The sequence below is a fragment of the Gadus morhua genome, chromosome 11 (assembly GCF_902167405.1).
Source record: "Gadus morhua chromosome 11, gadMor3.0, whole genome shotgun sequence".
Classification (NCBI taxonomy): Eukaryota; Metazoa; Chordata; class Actinopteri; order Gadiformes; family Gadidae; genus Gadus; species Gadus morhua.
In genome coordinates this window covers 3,442,161-3,463,755 of record NC_044058.1, presented here as the reverse complement: position 1 = coordinate 3,463,755, position 21,595 = coordinate 3,442,161, and the positions used below count along the sequence as shown (strand labels likewise).

The window sequence follows — 21,595 nt, the reverse complement described above, 5'->3', positions numbered from 1 at the left end:
AATATCCAGGAGACAATCCCACAACTAACAAACAGGTAAAATGTCTATCTATGATCATTACTATGTTTTATGCTTCCATTCTGAAATAAAAATTAAGGGGTTCACAAAATACATATTACTTTCCTCTAAATTATTTATTCATCCATAATTGTATTTGTAATGTTTATCATACCGTAAATATTTAAAGTATGATAGTTAAAGGTTGAGATTGTTGGCATAGAGCCTCCACTCCTCCTCTAACAAGCTAAAAGTAATTTATTATGCTGTTAATGAAGGTAAAAATGAAATATCCTGCATAGTTCTCCTCCTCTGCTGTCCTCTGATCAGAACGGAGTCCCTAGCAACGACCCGTTTTGCCTAGCAAAGGTCTGGCATTCTGTGGTTGTTCTGGTAATCCTACATTGTCAACCTTTAAATACATCTGTGTGCTGTCTCATGATCAGAATGTTCCCGATGAGGGCCTTGTTGCAGAAGGACCAAGCGATCAGTCATCTTTAGAATGTTTGAGAGGAAAGCATCTTGTCAGTCCAATAAGAGAGCACCTGCTTCAGGACAGACCCAACAGAGATTCATCAGAGGTATTAAAATACCAGCAATTGAAATTGTTGATATTAATTGCTATGTTATACTATATGTATAGTTTCTGTATAATTGTCATTTAAATTAAATTAAACGTGATGAAAATAATGATTGTAGTAGACCCTACAGTGTATTTCCTTAAAATGAGACACAAACATGTATTATTGTCATTAATACTTCACTTGAGAATTTCCATGTATTATATCTTCATTATATGCAGCCTGCCGGAGAGGGAGTCTCCAGAAAGACCCACCCAGTGCTAGAATTGCCACCCTCCACCTACTCACACCGCACTTTTCAATTTTGTGGGGATCAACAAGATATGCAAATCGGACCAGAAGCACAGGTACTATAGATACAAGTTACTAGTTTCATTTTTATGCTAAAAACAACCCCTTTAATCAATACAGAAAATGTGAATAGTGTAGTTTTTATTTTTTAAACCGACGTCTTAAAGGTGTACAGAAAAGAAAATTGAATTTGAGCCCACTCTGGGTCATGAAATTATATAAATAACTCATCTTTCAGACGATGTAGGCCAAACTTTGCAAAATTATATTTTTGAGTAAATCCGGGATGAAAGTGTGGTATTTTATTTCTCATTGGATAATGCAGGCGCACGGATTATACGTCAGCCTGTACACGATTCAAAAGCCACTGATATTGGATCCGTCATCCATCATTAAAACGTCTGAGACACGCACACACGATAACGACCAATCAAATTCGTATTCCTTACTCGGGTAAACTCGTGTTGCAGCTCGTGACAACTCAGCGTGACAAACAGGACTAACGGCCATTTCTCTACACCTTTAAAATAATAGTATTATAGGCTACCGATGATAAACATGTATTGAAAGTGAACACCAGCAAGGTCTCATTTGGTCACAGAATTATAACTACATATAACTATTTCAATGTATGATTGCATTATTCATTCATGTTAATGTTAATTTACATTGTAATTCAAGCAAATTAGTAGTTCCACATGAGGCTAACTAAGTTTCTAACAGGTGGCTGACTTATGGCCTACATTGGCACTTGATGGCTGTGACATATACCTTCCCTTAATTAATACAGTTCTTCAGTATGTGAAGCTGTAGTCACCATTTTCATGGATATTATCCATCTCTTCGATCTTCACTGCACATATAATGCAAATGTAGCTTAACTTGCTTAATGTGACTTAAATCTGATGTTTTATTCCGCCAATACAACAATTTTGTTTTTTATTAAGCATTATTATGCAGTTTTGGCTTAATGTTTGAACTCATTGTCTTGATAGAAACAGATGCCCTGTCTTACATCCACCCAAGGATTAGTGCTTTTCAGTATTCTTGTTTCTGATTTGTTAATAGAGTTAATTTATTTTCTAGGTTTGGGCAAGGAGCTACACATTTTGTATATTTACTGAATATAGGCTACCAGATGACTTGTAGTAGTTACCACTTATCTTTTGGAGCACTAGTATTGTTTTATATGTCAAAACTATAAAATAAATGAAAATGAAAATAGTTATGCTTCCATTTATATTTTGCCAGGACATGTTAGAGAAGCAACCAGGATCCAATGTGCCTGCTACTCCACCTCATCAGCAAGAGACACCAAACCAACAGGTTATTAACATGTATTATACAGTATGTTTTCTCTGTAAATCTGTAAGCAATCTCTTTTAATGCAGATGAATGTAACAGTTTTCTATATTTTTTTATGTCTTCACAGGCAGAGACATTTTTGTTGGATGGAGATGATCCAGCGTATCCTGGAGCTCCACTGACAAAGGGACAAAGTTTAATCTTACTGATGTCTTATGTACTAAGGCACAATGTGACAGGTGTGGCACTTGAACATCTACTGAACATTGTCAATGAACATTTCCCTGGAATGGTACCAGTAACCACATACCTTTTTCACAAAGCTTATGGACAATATGGAAATTATGTCCCCCATTTTTACTGTCCAGCATGTGAAAACTACTTAGGGGTAAATAATACCAGTGAACTAATGTGTGGTGCTTGTAATGCAGTAACTGATTCAGAGAGCTGTCTCAAAAGTGGGTGTTTCTTTCTAGTGCTTAGTTTGGCTTCACAAATCAAAACATTGCTTGAACAAAACCAAGGTTTAAAAAAAGACTGGCAATGTGCATATGTCATTTCAGATATACAGTGTGGAGAAGAGTACCAGAAACTCAAAGAATCAGGTGAATTAGGTGAGGATGACATAACTTTAATTTGGAACTGTGATGGAATTCCAGTTTTCAGGAGTTCAAAGTATCAAATCTGGCCCATTTAGTGCCAGGTTATAGAACTCAAACCTAAAGAACGCAAGGCAAATATCTGTCTTCCTTGTCTCTGGTTTGGCGAGAAGAAGCCAAACATTTTTGAAGCCATTTGTTAATGAACTGCAAATTTTAGAACAAAATGGCATTAAATGGAAGGACTCAGCAAATGTACAACATGTATCCAAAGTGTATGCTCTGATATGCAGTTCAGATTCAATTGCTCGACCACTTCTAAGAAACACCAAACAGTTTAATGGCTTTTATGGATGTGATTTTTGTTACCATGTTGGTGGTGGTCCTTACAAAAACAAAGGCCCAAAACCACATCTTAGAACTGAAGCTAAGCATTTTGATCACGCAATGGCTGCAACACCAGACAGTCCTGTAATGGGAGTGAAAGGACCTTCACCATTAATGAAACTCTCAAAGTTTCAAATGATACATGGATTTTTTCCAGAGTATCAGCATTGTGTCTGCCTTGGTGTGACAAGACAATTAGCAAAACTGTGGTTTGACTCAAAAAATCATAACAAAGAGTGGTACTTAGGAGCAAAATCAGACCGCATTGACAAAGAGCTCATTGCAATTCAACCCCCTGTTGAGATAACAAGAGTACCACGATCTGTGGCAGACAAAATATTGGAAAGCGTCAGAGTGGAGGTCATTCCTGTTATTCTATGCTCTGCCTTTACTGAATGGGGTCTTACTAAAGAAGTTCTGGAACCACCTTTTTCTGTTTGTGTTCGCAATGCACATTCTTTTGGGAGAAAAGGTGAAACGCTGTGATATTGAAGTAGCTGAAAGAGCTCTCAAGAAGTTCTCACTGCAGTTTGAGAAGTTATATGGTGCCTCAAATATGACATTTAATGTCCATCTTCTGACACACCTTGCGGCAAGTGTTAGGAACTGGGGCCCTTTGTGGGCCACATCAACCTTTTCCTTCGAATCATTTAATGGCACTTTGTTACAGTACTTCAATGGGACAACACATGTTCCAGAGCAAATAGTTAAAAGATTTCTTTGCTGGAGGAGTCTAACACAAAAAGCCGAAAAGTACATGGTAGATGCTAATGAAGGGGTGAAATGCATTTTTTCACATCTCCTAAACAGCAATGTATCAAGTTCTAATTCATCTAGCCTGGATGAAAATGTCAGGGTTTTTGGTAATCCCTGTCATCACAAACTGTCAGCATTAGAAAAACTTTTTATCAAAGACTTGCTAAGTGTTACAGTCGAACACTTTGTTTGTTATCACCGTTTCATTGTAAAAGGCATACTGTATCATTCCAGCAGTAACAGAAGTCTAAAAAAAAGGATCAACTCAACAGTGGAGTTACAGGATCAAAGATTATGTAGAATTCTTTGCATGTCAGTATTCAGAGCAGGCGATTTGTCATTGCACTGTATATTGGTAAAGGAGCTTGTGAAGACTGATGGACAGCTCTGCAAGGATAGTCAACTGAACATTACTTCCAGTTTTATGTCTGAGGTGTCTGAATCTAGGAATGTTTATGCGGTGCCCACTGACCTGTTCCACAGGAAATGTGTTTTGATCCAATGAAGAGACAAACAATATGTTATTCTTTTACCAAATAATGTAGAGAGAGATTAAATAGTTACTGGGGAAGTTTGATAAAAAATGCTGAAACCACTGCCAAATTGTAAGAAATAGGGACTACATTCTTGGTGTGCCTTAAAACTAGTGGACGATGTCCAAAAATGGCAAATTCAGAGTATTAAATCTGTAAAAAATTATAAGGCACATGGGCAAGCACACACAAAGACTGTGCTGTTAAACAGTTATACTATAACAGTTGTGGTATAACAAAATACAAACAAAATTGTGGCCTCAAAATGTTGAACTTTAACAGACTGTTTCCATGCAAAATCAAAGACTTTCAAAAGGTTAATTTTTCTGTCAAGCAGCAAAGCAAATTTCCTGTTATCTGCACATCTTAATATGTTCATAAGTCTAATATGTTTTCTGATTGCTGTCAAATGTAAGTGAAACAATCCAAGCTTTGGAAAAAGTACTTTCCATGTGATGATAAGAAATACACAAGGTTGTACTGTTTTTTTGTTAGAAATACTGGTGAGTCTTGACTACTGCATTAAATAAAAGCACATGGTCAATTGAAAGGTGCTCTGTGGTTGATGTTCATGTTTATTCAAAATTCACCATTCAATTTGGAGAATGGATGAATTTTTAAATATTGCATAAAAACAACGGTGGTGTTGAAGTAATCCAAATACTTTATAACACTGATTGCTAACAATTTAAAATTGAAATAGGTATAGAAAATTAAGGATATTTTTTCAATTAGAAAAGGTATTGTTACATAACAGCATTGTTGCATTTTGCTGGTAAAATACATTATTTTAAAAGGTTGAAGAGAAAAGGTCAGTTAAAGAAATTAACTGTTATTGTACATTCTTTTAAACTGATCTTAGCACACTAAAAGAAATGGCTACATACTGATGAATTTGTTCTGGTTTATAGTGTACTTATGAATAATACACTAATTTACCACTGAAGTAGTATTCAATTATTAATATACTTATTTTAAGTGCAATTTAACACTGCTGTGCTAACAATGATATGAAAAAAGTGACATAAAAGTGAACTTATTGAAAGTGTGCTAGAAGTGCACTTGATAAAAGTAGATGCAAATACACTGACATTAGACTTATATTTAACACATTCGAAGCACATTATAAATAAATATACTAATCAAACACTTATATATATTTCAGTGTTAGTATATTTTATATGAATATACTTAATATGAATTAATAAATAGTGTACTTTATCTAAGTAAACTGAAGTACTACTGAGGAAATAATATATTTGTAATTAATACATTTATAATATATTTTTGGTTTACTTTATTTTAACACATAAAGTGAAAATGTGCTAGAAATGTACTTTCAAAAAATTAAGTACATTTTTAGTACATTAAAGTATATTACTTTTTTACCTGGGACATCCTCCATACAGACGCAAGCACTTCTGGTTTAGGTGCCGCCCTTTACCAAGAACAAGAAGGCGAAATGCGTGTTATTGCTTATGCAAGCAGAGGTCTTTCGCCCAGTGAAAAGCGGTATCCAGCTCACAAGCTGGAATTTCTAGCTCTGAAGTGGTCGGTTGTGGAGAAATTTCATGATTATCTTTACGGAAACACGTTCACGGTTGTTACGGACAACAACCCGTTGACTTATATTCTGAAATCTGCATAGATTTGTCTGACGACGACCTACTATCTATCACCTTGGTAGAGTCCCTTGCACTTACTGCGGATGCAGTGCCAGACGTCTACGGAGAAGCGGAAATGCTAGGTTGTTCCACCATACCTACATACAGTGAAGAAGAACTCCAACAACATCAGAGGTCTGATCCAATCATTGAGCAAGTTGTCAACATGTTGGAATCTGGAAATAAAGCAAGTCCAAGCCTCCTTCCTGACTCATTCGAGCTCAAGCTGATGCTCAAAGAATGGAAGCGGTTGGAGTTGAAAAATGGTCTCCTCTACAGAACTCGTCTATCAGAAGGGGACACCACTTACCAATTTGTGGTTCCCAAGTCTCTGAAGTCTACCATTCTCACGTGTCTCCACGATGATATAGGCCACATGGGTTTGGACAGAACCATCGACTTAGTCCGTTCAAGGTTCTATTGGCCGAAGATGGCTATGGATGTAGAGAACAAGATCAAATCATGTGGACGTTGTGTTAGGAGGAAAATGCCACCCGAAAAGTCAGCACCTCTTGTGAATATCCAAACATCTCGTCCCATGGAACTTGTATGCATGGATTATCTGTCTTTGGAGCCCGACAGTAGCAACACCAAAGACATCTTGGTCATAACTGATCATTATACCAAGTATGCTGTAGCCATTCCAACAAAAGATCAGAAGGCTACAACAGTGGCCAAGAGTCTTTGGGAACAGTTTTTGGTGCACTATGGGTTTCCAGAACGTCTACTGAGTGATCAGGGCAGGGACTTCGAGTCTCAACTCATCTGAGAGCTCTGCACCCTTGCTGGAATCACTAAAGTACGCACAAGTCCTTACCACCCAAGAGGAAACCCAGTTGAGAGGTTCAACCGAACTCTCCTGGGCATGTTGGGAACCTTCAAATAAAAGGAGAAAAGCCACTGGCGTGACCATGTAAAACCACTAACTCATGCCTATAACTGCACCAAGAACGATGTCACCGGGTTCACCCCGTATGAGTTGATGTTTGGGCGCCAGCCTAGGCTACCAGTGGACATTACATTCTGTTTGCCAGTAAAAGACGGTGCTCCAAAATCTCACTCTCAGTATGGCAGAAAGCTGAGAGCCCGTCTTCAAGAGAGCTATCAGATTGCAACCAAAAACTCCCAAAAGTTTGCTGAACGGAACAAACGCCGATTCGACAGAGCAGTAAGAGAATCAACACTAGAAGAAGGTGACCAAGTTTTAGTAAGGAACCTGCGCTTGAGGAACAAACACAAACTTGCGGATAAGTGGGAGTCCACTGTGTACAAAGTTCTCAAAAGGATGGGAGATCTACCTGTTTACACAGTACAGCCAATAAATGGAGATGGCCCCGTCCGAACCCTACATAGGGATCACCTACTCGCTTGTGGGAACCTGACTGAAGAGGAAATTGAGCCGGCCAAACCAAAGGTCCACCGGCCAATAACTAGGCGCAGCCAACCTCTGCTCCCTGTGGAGAATGCAGACTCTGAGGACGAATCTTACTTCTGTACTACCCAGTTGCCTGTCATCCCTGCAGAAAAAGTAGTTGAGGTCTATGAAATCCCAAGGAGACCGCAACCAATTGTAACCCCAACAGAAGAGGCTAACGGCTCACCAGTGGACAATGCCTCCTTTACCCCCCAGCCCCAGGGTGAACCCTGTGCAGGCAGATTCCCAGTATTGCCGGCAGAAGCTGTTGAAACAGTCCCTGAGTTGGTTCAAGGGGGTGAACCAGATATCACGGATGAGCAACTCTCTGCTGAAGAGAATGTAACTTTACCGGACATGAAAAATGGAAATCCAGCCATGGCTGAAGATGATGGAAATGGAGAAACTGCTGAAGAAACCCAGCAGCTGAACAACAAACCAACCGGTGATACCGATGTCAAAAACAAAGAAAGTGGAAATATCACAGATGGAGAGCAAATGATCAAAACATCACTACACGAACATCTGGAAGGTTGCGCCAACCACCTGAGCGCTTCCAGTATATCCAGATGGGGAAACCCTTAATCTCCTTTAAATCCTCCTTTATTGAGTCTCTTAGAGAGCTTCAATAAAGTCATTGGTGCCATTGGTGACTACGTCATCTCCCCTGTAGTCTACCAATTAAAGCATGAAGGGACTAATGCAGAGTCAAGGGGGGAGGGTGTAACCCATATGGAATATAGGGCTACTAAACCCATGATTATTTAAAGATGCAATTGCATGAGTTCTCCAGTAGGGCGCGCTCAACATGATTCCAGTAACAGGAAATTGCACGTGAGCACCCCGTTTCGAGGGGGTCACCTTGAACCGTAACTGTACGTCCACACCAGGCTCACAAAGTTTCGCTGCGAATTTTTCTGTTCGCTTTGGTCGCTCATGACGTACTATTCAATTATGCAGACGCATTTAAAGGAGCCGTATGCGTTTGGTAGGCCCTACAGACAGCCATATCAAATAGTGAACTCTCCCATACACCTTGGCCATATTGCCGAGACGGTTTTGCTTGTTCGATAAAGTGCTTCGACAACAAGTAGGACAGTGATTCCCCCCAATACAAAAAAAATCCTAAAATGTAGGCTAATTACAACCGAGAACAAAAAACCCTGCGTGCTGTAGTAGTTAAAATATGTTTCACTGATCTGGATCTGCAAATCATGATCTTACGGAAGAGGATTAGGGCCACACATGTAAAAAAAAATTAAGTTCTGACTTTATTCTCAGAATTCTGAGAAAAAAGTCAGAATTCTGACTTTAATCTCAGAATTCTGAGAATAAAGTCAGAATTCTGACATTAATCTCAGAATTCTGACATTAATCTCAGAATTCTGATTTTAATCTCAGAATTCTGAGAAAAAAAGTCAGAATCCTGACTTTAAAGTCAGAACTACGGGTATCTGTAAGGACCAACCTCCGTGGGAGAGACACTTTGCTTTATGCAGTAGGAGGAAACCTATGGAAAGCCTGCTTTGAATTCTGAATACTGGACTTGGTTAGCTTAAATAGGCTATTAAGTGACCTTATAGCCTACTTGTAGTGAAGTATTTTTAACAGTGTGTGGAATACAGCTGATCACTTTCACTGGCTAAACAAAATGAATCCCGAACAGTTTAACCTCTGAATTGATCCTGAAAGCCTATGTCCTAGAATAATTCATTTGTATTCCGTTTTAGGCCATCTCGCTAAAGGTCACTTAAATGTAGCCTATTTAAGCTCACCAAGTCCAGTATTCAGAATTCAAAGCATTTATTCACAAATCTATTTTTTTGACAAGCGGAGCCGACAGTCCTGTGCGAGTATGCAAATTAGCCATGTGTGCCAAACAGAAGATAGACGCAATGTATAGAACTGATTGTTGTGCGTTGTTGTGGATATGTAGGCTGGTTAGTTGTGGTTGTTTGTGGTTTTAGTGAAACAGCTTTGCCTTGGAGTTGGAGAAGTTGGAGTGATTGTGTGAATGTGCGAGAGAGAGCGCACCTGCCGTGGTGATGTTGGGCTTATTGTGGGCTTATATGTGGTATCTGTCTGATCGTATTAGCTGTAGATGGATGGTTAAATAATGTCACAAGATCGATCATACTGCAGGCTCTCATTTGCAAATGCACTGATTGTGTGCCCGTCTCCGATATGCTATATACCTGGCATTTATTCAGTTCATGTTCTTCTGAGTGCGCAAGAACGGTGCCAATTATTGTCGTGTTTGCATTGTAATGCACAACTTTGCCCCTCCCTGTTATAAAATAACGTGCATCCCAACAACTTTAGCCAATGCAGGCTCCTATTGCTTTACCAGTGTGTTTAACGTGTGTGCGTGTGTGTGTGTGTTGTCATGTAGGCTATAGATATAGATTGATTGTCTTGGCTTGCTTGCATCCATGAAATATTGTAATGTTATGGCCGAGCTGGCTACGGCATATCGAGAACAATCTGGGGATGAGGGCATCCCCGAATATTGGCGGGTATTTCGCACACTGCCATCTCAATATATAGCCTAACATATACAAATATATCACTGTAGACACGTTGTAGACACAAATGTATTTTCCACTAGCTAGTGGTGGTCATTACATTGTAGTGAAACTAGTAAAGACAACACAGCTTTATGTTACGGCGAAACATGGAGGCACTGCAGCTCTAGTCTCGACATTGCGTTACTTTAGTCTGGTATTTCTCTTCACTGATTGGTTAGACAGCCTTCAAACTTAGTGGTCAAGCAAAGAAGAGGGAGGGCTCGTTCAGCATACCTAATATCCGGAGTGAATAACTAATAGCCGGAGTGACTAACTAATAGCTGGAGTGAATGACTAATAGCCGCGGCTATTAGTCATTCAAAACCGTATTCCGTAACCGAATTCTTGCCAAACCGCACGGAATCCGTGCGGTTTTGCACTTTTACCGCGCCATTCTAGGGCCGGATTGTGGCCTTCTTGGCTTTCCATAGGTTTCCTCCTACTGCATAAAGCAAAGTGTCTCTCCCACGGAGGTTGGTCCTTACAGATACCCGTAGTTCTGAGATTAAAGTCAGAATTCTGAGATTAATGTCAGAATTCTGACTTTTTTCTCAGAATTCTGAGATTAATGTCAGAATTCTGACTTTTTTCTCAGAATTCTGAGATTAATGTCAGAATTCTGACTTTAATCTCAGAATTCTGAGAAAAAAATCAGAATTCTGAGATTAAAGTCAGAATTCTGACTTTTTTCTCGGAATTCTGAGATTAATGTCAGAATTCTGACTTTTTATCTCAGAATTCTGAGATTAATGTCAGAATTCTGAGATTAATGTCAGAATTCTGACTTTATTCTCAGAATTCTGAGATTAAAGTCAGAATTCTGACTTTTTTCTCAGAATTCTGAGAATAAAGTCAGAACTTAATTTTTTTTTACATGTGTGGCCCTAATCCTCTTCCGTATGATCTGCACTCATTCGTCGCATTCAAAACAAATAGACATTCGCGCACATGGCTAATTTGCATACGCGCACAGGACTGGTTGGCTCCGCAAGGCAAATAATGGAACATATCGATCTATCTAGGCTTTTCTGTCTATCTATCTATCAACGCGTGTCTAGTTTTAATGTGATGTATTGTGTGTATGTCCAGTCAGACTTGTTCTGTGTGGTCTTGTAGGCTACTGTCCTGTGTGGGCCGAACCACCTAAATGGACGATTTGTGTCGTTTGGTATTAATAAAGACTTGACTAGGCTTTCTATCTATCTAGACTAGATATATCCCTTGTCATTTATCCCTCGTCTTGTCGATTAGTTTGTTGATGTGACGATTTCAAAAACTTTTTTGGTTTTGTTTAAAGCATGCTACACGCGATTGGTTGGTTAGATTGGTGGCATGGAGAGCAAATTAAAATGATTCCCGCTTAAATACGATCGTTCTAGATGTAGCCTATAAATACTCCCGCTTATCATCACTTGATATCCAAACCACTACGGCGTTTCGATCTCTGAACTGAAAAGGGGTGGGTTCGTACAACACCGGGTGCCCAGTTACAGCCGCGATTAATACTTCAGCCGACATTTTGTTCAGTGAGTGAATAAAGGTAGGTAGGAACCAAAGTGCCTGCCGATGTTCCCTGGGATCCACGCAAGCGAAGAGCGTCTACATTCCGATTGGCTGTCAGTGTTTGGCCGCTGAAGCGAATAATAGTCATTTGCATAAAGTTAAAAAGTTTTCAACTTCTTTTTGACGCTCTGGTCGCTCAACTTTGGCCGCTGGTAGCGTTGGTCGCTTTGGTCGCTCTTGCCCATAGAAAGTGAATGACTTCCGGCGATTTGGTCGCTCAATTCGCTTCTGGTGTGGACGGACAGTTTTTCAAGAGAAAAACGGACAGTAACACTGGAAAGACGTTAGAGAGGTATTAAGCACAACAGAATCTCCCGGTATAAAACGCCAAAAATTAGTATTTCTACCTTGATTAATTCAGTCATGAATATTTCCATGGTATTAATAAGGTGTTGTTTTATTAGGATCCGATCATTGAAAATACAGGAAACTACCGTGAATTATATTATTCACTTGAATCTCCGGTGAGTGTTGCACATGCCCATGCTAATGTATTGTTGCTTAGTACTAAAGACAACAAAATACTATAAATGCTGTTTGAGTTCAGATACCTTTTTATTTATACTTTTGTGTTCATGGTGTCATTTTAAAATGTGTTTAATGAATCGCTAATGTGATCGCTAATCGTTAGCTACATGTTAAGCGCTAGCTGCTAATCGTTCATACCAGGCTAATTGTATGCTAATGCTAGCGAAGGTCAATCACTATGCTAAGGACGCATCTTAGTAGAGCAGCACAGACATGATGATGAAACCTTAAAGGAGCAATGCGTTTATTTTGATGTTATGGAAGGACATTGTTTTACATACTTAACCCACTTTAAGTGTGATTGAATTAATTTCATTGACTGTAGTGCACTTGTTAGTTAAGTTTAAGAATAATTTAATTCAATTTAATGGTTAAAACATAAATATGTATACAAATAATTTAAATTACAAATGTTAAGCTAGAAACATGGTTTAAAAAGATAAATAATTAATTGTTTGATTAAATACTGTGACATATTGTAATTCAAGATTAGTATTTCATTCTTTGTGGTTTAAATACTAATTGTTCTAATAGGTGACAATTCATTTCATTATATTTATAAATATAACCTTGGTTTTTGGTTATACATTGTAATATAGATGTGTCAAATCCCATGTTTGATATAGAATAGTACCAGATAACTTACAATTCTGCACTATTTGTGCAGGTTGGTTTTTGTATGTTTGATCGAAGGAAGATTGCATCTACGATGGCGAGCTTTGCCCAATAGAACTGTGGATGGTGTGGATACGGCGTGGCCAGCCGTGAACACCACCATAGAAGACCCTTGTGAAGATCCATTCATAACAGATAAGACATAGAAATAGATACACGCTAACCTACCCGGGTAGTAGTAAGAGAAACACACATATCCGGATATCCCCCCCCTTGAACTCGACATTCCTCGACCGAACAACTCCTTTCCCAAGGAGTACTGTAGCTGGGGAATCCAGCTACAAAGGACTTATTCTTTTGATTTTGTTTGTTTGTTATTATTGTTATTATGTTATTTTCAAAAGCTTTATTTTGTACCAAATGTAAATGTTTATGATGAAAGGCATTAAAATAGCTCATCTATTCAACCAACACCAACTCCCTTTGTGAGTCATTAGTGTTTAACTTCTTTAAGGACCTAGAGTGATGCTAGCATCCTATCTGCCCCTTCCGGCTAAGACCACGGGTGCTACATTTGTATATATAATATCACGGCCAAAAGCTCTGTGCGCCTCCGGATGGCCGTAGCGGGGAGCTCTCATAGGGATTGGGCTTCTCGGGGTTTGTTTACCGGCGTTGCTATGTATCCGGTCTTGTGTGTTCCAATGGTTTATTAGGTAGGCCTATCTAATAAATCTCTGTCTATTCAATACTTCATTCACTCCCTTTTCCGTGGTCATTACAATATTATGAATATACTGCATCGGGTCCTCCGACGTCTCTCCCTCTTCCACAAAAGGTAAAGACATGCAATGGTGGATATCTTGTTGTGGCGCGACAAATTCGACAAAACTTGCACAGCGACAGATTATGATGTGTGCCGCGACAAAACTTCGGCGACAACGCAAACGAGCGACATATTTCGCGTTTGGTGTGAACGCATAGTTAAACATAACGACTCCGCCATCGACACACGTGCAGGTAAGAACACACACGCACGTGCACACACCGCAGAGACACTCGCCCAGGTAAGACGATGTGTTTTTAAACATAACGGCTCTGCCATCGACACACGCGCAGGTATGAACACACTCACGCGATCACACACAGCAGCGACCCTCGCCCTTAAACATAATGGCTCCGCCATCGACACACTCACAGGTTCGAACACACGCGCACGCGGACACACCGCAGCGAAACTCACCCAGGTAAGACGTTATGTTTTTTAACATAACGGCTCTGCCATCAACCCACGTGCCCAGGTAAGAACACACACACACACACCGCAGCAACGCACTCGCCCAGGTAAGACGTTAGGTTTTTAAACATGGCTCTGCCGTCGACAAACTCCCAGGTAAGAGGTTCTGTCTAAATACTGCATAAATTGCGATGAAAGAACGGAAGAGACAATTTCTCACCTCGACAAGCAACGGCAGGTCGTTCATTTCGTCGTATAAAAACGTTAAATTCAAACATCGCGCCGACCGGAATATCAACACATAAGTCTTGTGATCTTAAAGAGACAGTGTTCTAAAACACAACGGAAACTTTTCAATAACACAGTATGGTGAATTATGTCTATAGAGTCCACCACAAGACTACACTTTGTTGCTCAAATATAATATTACTCTCCTTCAGCCTCCCGAAATGTCTTTACACTTTGTTGCTCAAACTTAATATTACCCTCCTCCTTAAGCCTCCCCAAATGTCTTGCGATATTGATATCCCCCTTCCCCCCTGCGGAATGTTTTAGTTGTTTAATTTTTCTTATGTTTTGGGTGTATGTGTGACTGTAGGCTACTGCTGCCTGTCTTGGCCAAGACACTGGAAGAGATGTTTAATCTCAATGATGATTATTATTTTCAACTAACCAATAGTAGTTGAAAAGTCTAGTGCAGCGCTCAACTATTATTCTTCATAAGTTTTATTCTTTCTTTCTTTCTTTTTTTCTTTCTTTATTATTCTTTACAAACTTTGGGACCTATCTTCTTCCTCAATTTTTCCCCTAGAGATTCTAGTGCTTGGAATCACGTGCTTCTTTTCAGATTTTTTAAATATTTTATACTTTTGAAGAAAGTTCTACTTCTAAAATATTATCTTTTTTAAAAGAAAAACATGGGAGTCAATGGCAGGACGGCAGAGCGGTCCTCCCACTGTTTAAGACGTAACTAAATCATTTTTTAAACGTTTACCATTTAACAAATCTACACACTGGTATCATCAATAATATCTAAACGGAATGTCAATATCATTTAAACTTTCTACAGAATCACAGTATTAGTTTCAGACCGTCATATTCTACAGTTGGTCCCATTAAAGCCGTCTGCCCATTCTGTCACTTAAATTACTTAAAACATGGTAACTGAACTCAACCGTTTACCATCGTTCAAACCATTAAACAAATCTAAACACTTGTATCTTCAATAATATCCAAACGGAATTTCATTCAGAATAACAGTTTTAGTTTCACACCGGCTTCGTTTTCAGTTGGTCTCATTGATTTACGTTGACGCTGGCTGGAGCATGAGGACGAGCGTTGCCAGATTGGGCGTTTTTCCCGTTGGATTGAGCTACTTTGGGAGGACGTTCAGGTAGTGTTGCCAGATTGGGCTGTTTTTCCCGCTCTCTCTATTAGGCTACTTTAAATCAAACACCTGCTCGCTATTCTCACACACACACACACACACACACACCAGCAGTGCAGGGCAATACATTTTACCTTTTCCATTTCTGCATTTTTAGCAATGCTTTGCTCTTTTCATTCAGCTGTCACTTTATTTGTTTCCAACCATTTACTTTTTCTTAAATGGTGTGCATGTTTACATTGTTTACTCCATTTAGACTTTTGAACTTTTGTTCAAATCCCTTCACTTGATTTAAGCCATTTAACGTTTCTTTATGTCTTAATCTATGTGGCTTTATTAAAAAATATTTTCAACCTCACTTTGTACTACAGCACTCACCGCATTTTCTGTAGGAAATGCATTTTCTAGTTCTAATAATTGCTTCATAAATAAGGTCTATGCACTAAGGCAGAATATAGACAATACTGATTCTGATTGTAAAAAGCTCATTACTAATAATGTGATGTTAGACAAGAGTTGCATTTCAGTTTAATAATGTGGATGAGCGGGAAGTAAGGAAGTTGTCGAGGTCCCTGCCTTAACACAGCTCAGTGGGTATTGACATGCTGGACAGTAAAGTACTTGGCCTGGCAGCTCATGCAGATGACTGGTGCAGTATTACTTGTTTTCAGTGCGGCATTCAATGTCATAGATCACAATCTGCTCATCTGTAAACTAGAATGTTATGGATTTAGTGAAATCGCCATCCTATTTATGAGGAGTTATCTCACAAGTAGGACACAAAAGGTTTATTACACTGCCAGCTGGTCTCAATCTAAGGTCTCGGACTGCGGGGTCCCGCAAGGGAACGGCCTGGGACCACTCTTATACTCTATCTTTACAAACGATTTACCATCAGTTGTGTGTAAAGCAACTGTACAAATATATGCTGATGATTCCACTTTGTATTATGCTGCAAAAAATCTCAGTGAACTGGACAATTTTTTATCAGCTGAGTTAACTAAGGTTTCTGATTGGATGACACAAAATAAGTTGGTACTGAACATCTCGAAAACCAAATCAATTATCTTGCGATCAAGACATAAACTGTCATTTACACCCAAGATGATTTTGAACTTGTATGGGAACCTATAGAACAGGTAGATAAAGTCAAATTACTGGCCACAATAATTGATAGTCAGCTGTCATGGGCAGAACACATTGAAACCATGTGAAGAAGATGGGGTGTGGTATCTCCATGGTGAGGAAATGAGTTTCTTATGGCCCAACACATATTGTGGGACAGGTGGTTAAAACTTAAATTTTATGTCACCGGGAATATTGTGCACCAGTATTGTTGAAGCCATTACACTGATTTGTGTTTTACCTATGTCAGATTTATCATATTCCTGTGTGTAACTTATAATGAAATACTATTGTTAGGGTTAGGGTTGACGTGAAATTATTACGATGATGATGATGATGCAATGATGATGTCAGGGGGTGGTAACTCTTTATGCAGACGTCACCTGAGCAGGTTTTTTTGGCTAGAGAGCGGAAGGGCAAACGATTTTCAACCGCATTACGAAATGAAGCGAGTTTTCTGTTTAAGTTGAGTTTAATTTATTTTGCTGTTACGGTTACACAATTAAGATCGCATTGTGACATTACGAAAGAATGAATGCGCATTGATTTACGGACCGCTCATACAAGTATGGTCCTCTGCATATAAAGGTCAACTGAAGAAATTACAAACTTCCCAGAACAGGGCTGCCAGGTTAGTATTACATTGTCCAATACGAAAAATCACTCAACTCTCATGGTTAACGGTAGAGAACAGGCTGGTTTTCAAACAACATTTTTCAGGAACACTGTCTTCTCGTCTCAACCCGTTTTCTTATGTAACCAAATTGTTAGATGTGGTCAGGTTCATTCTCATTTTACTAGGTCAGCCGATGATGGCCAGATGATATTACCAATTCCAAAATCAAATGCTTTAAAGAGAAGTTATTTATCATGTCATCGATCATTAGAATAATTGCCCCCTGAATATACATAAAATTAATAGCAAATTCTCTTTCAAGTACCATTTTAGAATGCACTATTTAAATTTGTGATTAGGGAATGGAAAAACCTACTGTATGAATGCAATAATGATTGTAACACCCATGAATTGAATGGGTAAGTTGATGATGTTGATAATGATTTACTCCTTTTAGATTATCTGAATTACCTGAATTATTATTTGTATCTTGTGTATTGTTATGTTTTATGTCTTTACGTGTGGACCCCAGGAAGACTAGCTCGTCCCACTTTGGTGACAGCTAATGGGCATAATTTTAAACAATAAACAACAAACAATAAACCTAGGTGATTTTTGTTCCTCCGGACAAAAGGATGGAGCTTTGAAGAATTTGGTTTATTTATTTGATAATTAACATGGCACGATTGCTCCACTGCCATCCAGGAGATCTAGAGCGTGTTGATGGCTGGTTTAACCTGGGCAGACTGATTACTCAACCTGCAACAGGTGTGCAGCCTCACCCAGCCCCAGAGCCCAATCATATTGGGCCAGGTTAGGCTGCTTATACCAGCAACCACACACACACACACACACACACACACACACACACACACACACACACACACACACACACACACACACACACACACACACACACACACACACACACACACACACACACACACACACACACACACACACTCCCAGAAGAGGCAAAGAGAGGAAGGAAATTCAAAAAAGAATGTTGCAATAAGTAGACAGAACTGTGTTTTGTGACACCGTGTCGTCCTCTGTGCATGGGTCCTCTTCCAGGGTTCATGACCCCGACTGCATGACGTTTGTGCGGCCCAGGGCCCATTCATACCTTATCTCACATTATACCTTTTCATACCCATTCAGCCATTCGTAAATAATCTCAAGTAATTCTTAGCCTTTTTGTTATTTTGCAATTCATTCATTGTTCATGCATTATTTTGAGGTGAACGTTTGGTTACCCTGCATGTTATTCATAATGCTGGTTATTATTTAAGCAGCTGAATAGATGCCAGGAGGCATACTCCATCATGATAGCCCCTCATGGAGGTGGAGCCAGTGACAATGTCAATTACTGCAGTGCTATAAACACAGCCCCATACGCTCTCTGTTACATTGTAGTACCCAGGGAACCCTTCATACAGGTTCATCAGTGAGGTGTTGATTCTTGATTATTCTTTTCCTCTCTCTCCAAACCTTGAGTCTCTTCTATTTTCAATTCTCTGTGGAACATTTCAAGCAGTAGTTGTAACCCTCATGTGTCCAGGTCTGGAGGAGAAGATGAAGGCCCTCCAGGGAATGTCTCTGGCTCTGGCTCTGCTGGCCATCCTGGAGGCTAGCGCTCAGGTGTTGGTGGCTGGGAAATGCCCCCGGCCTGCTGTGGTCCAGTTCTTTGATGCGTCCAGGGTGAGTACACCAACATTTCTTTGCTATTAGCAAACTCGTACTACTGCAAAAGTGGTTGTCTGGTATGTCTTCATTTGGTTAGAGGTCCGGTCGATCCGGTCGATCCAGACAGAAACACATTCACACTATTTAATGACTTCCTGTGGCACTAAATGCTGTACATTGTGAAAGGAAAAGGTAAATCTTTTTTTTTGTATTTTGTATTCTATGCATTTTTCCTACCCGTTTTGATTTGTATTTGCCATGAAAAGTCTCCCAGTCTGATTCTTTAGAAGCAGCTTATGCCTCAGCCAGGGGCATAGCCAGGATTTTATTGCTGTGGTGGCCAGCTCGGGCCAGTCTTATATTTGGGGTGGCACTTGAAGTGTAATATTTATTCATAATGAAATAAGAATGATAAGTCAAAGTTGGATCAAACTAATAGTGCATATATTTCAGCTTTCTTTAGACCGTTTCCTCTGACCCACGTGATGACCCCCACGTGGCTACGCCCCTGGCCTAACCATTGTGTGAGCCTCCCCTCTGTGTCCTCAGTACCTGGGCAAGTGGTATGAGATCCAGAAGCTGCCAGTTCTCTTCCAGCAGGGGGAGTGTGTCACTGCGACCTACAGCCGCCAGGGTACTGGTGGAGATATGGAAGTCCTCATCAAAGAGCTGCTGTGAGTCTAGCAGCAGGAGTCGTCTCTCCAGAGTCAACCAGTCCCTGTATTACAGACCACTATGGCTCAGGGAATCCTGAGGCCCCGTTTACATGAAGGGAAAACGCAGATATTTCCACGCGGTTTGGCCTTTCATTTACACAAAAACGCTGTTTTTATCACAGAAAACGATCATTTCTAAAAACTCTGGCCAAAGTGGAGATTTCTGAAAACGCCAGTTATGTGTTGTCGTGTCAACGGGGAGAAACAGGGATTTAGGTTCTGAAGCGTCACATTATGCGCCAGGAAATGCTTAACGTCATATGAGCGCCCTATGTTTACAGTTTGTTTGTTACAGGAACACGCTTGTGTTATTCGTTGTTGTTGATTATGAGGATTCTGATTGGCTTGCATGGCTTTATCCTTCTCCCTACACTGCCACCCATAGGTTTGGCATAGTTATAATGGCGCTCGACGGCGTATTTACACATTTTGATGTAAACGACAACTTTTTGGAAAACAATGTTGTGTGCACAATGTTATTTTTGAAAACGGAGGGGGGGAAACATTCGTTTCTATAAATACCCTGCTACGTATAAACGTGGCCTAATGATGGGTCTGCTGCTCTGATGCACAAGGGGAAAAAATATATATAAATATAAATTATTAATATTTCCTTCAGCGCTGATGGCAGCACCTACGCTTACGTTGGCTCTGCCATGGTTACCAACTCATCAGAGCCGGCCAAGATGGAGGTCTACTACTCTCCAAGTAAGGACATCTCTCACGCACGCACACGCGCGTGCACGCACGCACGCACGCGCGCACACACACACACACACACACACACACACACACACACACACACACACACACACACACACACACACACACACACACACACACACACACACACACACACACACACACACACACACACACACACCAGAATCCCAATGCTCAAATGATATTCATAGTCTACCTTGATCCCATTGAGTTGTTACAAAAACCGATAACCTCATTTAAAAATGATCCAAAAAAAGAGTTAGGAGGCCCTTTCCATTGAGGCCTTGTGTTCTGGCCCCATCCCTTCCAGCCTCTCTCCCCAGCCCCTACTGGGTGCTAGCCACGGACTACAACGGCCACGCCTTGGCATTCGGCTGCATCGACTACGGCCTTTTCCACGCCCAGTTCGCCTGGGTCCTGAGCCGGCAGCCCACCCTGGTGAGGAAGACCCTTAAGGACCTTCAGGACCTCCTGGCCTCCGGGGGCGTCAACGTGGACAAGATGACCCCCACCAACCAGAACAAAGCCTTCTGCCGGGCCATGGTTTAGGCACCTCCTCCACCCGAGAGGGTCAGCTGTAGTATTAGTTAGTGTTATGTATGTTCATGTATATTTTAGTCATGTCGGTTTAACTGATGTTTGCTGAGTTTGCCAGTACCAAATCATACCACTTGGTGTCACTAGAGCTTAATTCATGATGACAGGACTTCCACACGTGTCTTTCTCTCGCCCTAGTTGTATTTCCCTCGTCGACTTTGCTCATAAAAGATGAGCCCCCGGTCATATTTGCCATTTGTTTGTCCTTTTTGAATATTTATTCAAAGAGAGGCTTAGAGAGGTTGCCTCTTAGGCATGGCTCGTGGGTCCCAGTTCTGGTTATGTTGAAGCCTGTCTGTTTATCTTTAATCGAGTTTCCATAAAAGGAGTCAGACGGTTAAAAGTCTTCTGCCAGAGGTAGTGAGATAGAACAAGCATAATGTGGGCAGATAGACCCGATAGATGGATATACCCGTTAGGAGGGAGATCTGTTTTCCGCTTCACCTCAGGGAATGTAATTAGAGAAGCATGCATGTGATTACAATGTCAGATAGTCACACACACACACACACACACACACACACACACACACACACGCACACACACACGCACGCACGCACGCACGCACGCACGCACGCACGCACGCACGCACGCACACGCACACGCACACACACACACGGAAAGCCTCTCAGGTAGGGCACTGACCGGCATCCACATTGTTTGGCAGCTGGCTCCCAGCTGGACTGGCAGTCATGTTGACTGCCAGCC

At 40.4% G+C, this 21,595-nt stretch overlaps 1 protein-coding gene across 1 annotated transcript; it reads left to right on the top strand.

Annotated features, from left to right (window-relative positions):
- The first annotated feature begins 18,508 nt into the window (after positions 1 to 18,508).
- Positions 18,509 to 21,075, top strand: LOC115553371 (apolipoprotein D-like). The gene is made up of 5 exons (XM_030369517.1): positions 18,509 to 18,617; positions 18,727 to 18,866; positions 19,401 to 19,525; positions 20,187 to 20,275; positions 20,601 to 21,075. The coding sequence occupies exons 2-5, from the start codon at positions 18,741 to 18,743 to the stop codon at positions 20,837 to 20,839; spliced, it is 579 nt and encodes a 192-aa protein (XP_030225377.1). The 5' UTR covers positions 18,509 to 18,617; positions 18,727 to 18,740; the 3' UTR covers positions 20,840 to 21,075.
- The last annotated feature ends 520 nt before the right edge of the window (positions 21,076 to 21,595 follow it).

What these genes read in the sequence shown, in the direction of transcription:
- LOC115553371 (XM_030369517.1), top strand. Translation starts at nt 18,741, where the DNA reads ATGAAGGCCCTCCAGGGAATGTCTCTGGCTCTGGCTCTGCTGGCCATC. An exon ending in AGTTCTTTGATGCGTCCAGG is followed by an intron (nt 18,867 to 19,400) that starts GTGAGTACACCA and finishes CTGTGTCCTCAG; the next exon opens with TACCTGGGCAAGTGGTATGA. An exon ending in GGAGGTCTACTACTCTCCAA is followed by an intron (nt 20,276 to 20,600) that starts GTAAGGACATCT and finishes CATCCCTTCCAG; the next exon opens with CCTCTCTCCCCAGCCCCTAC.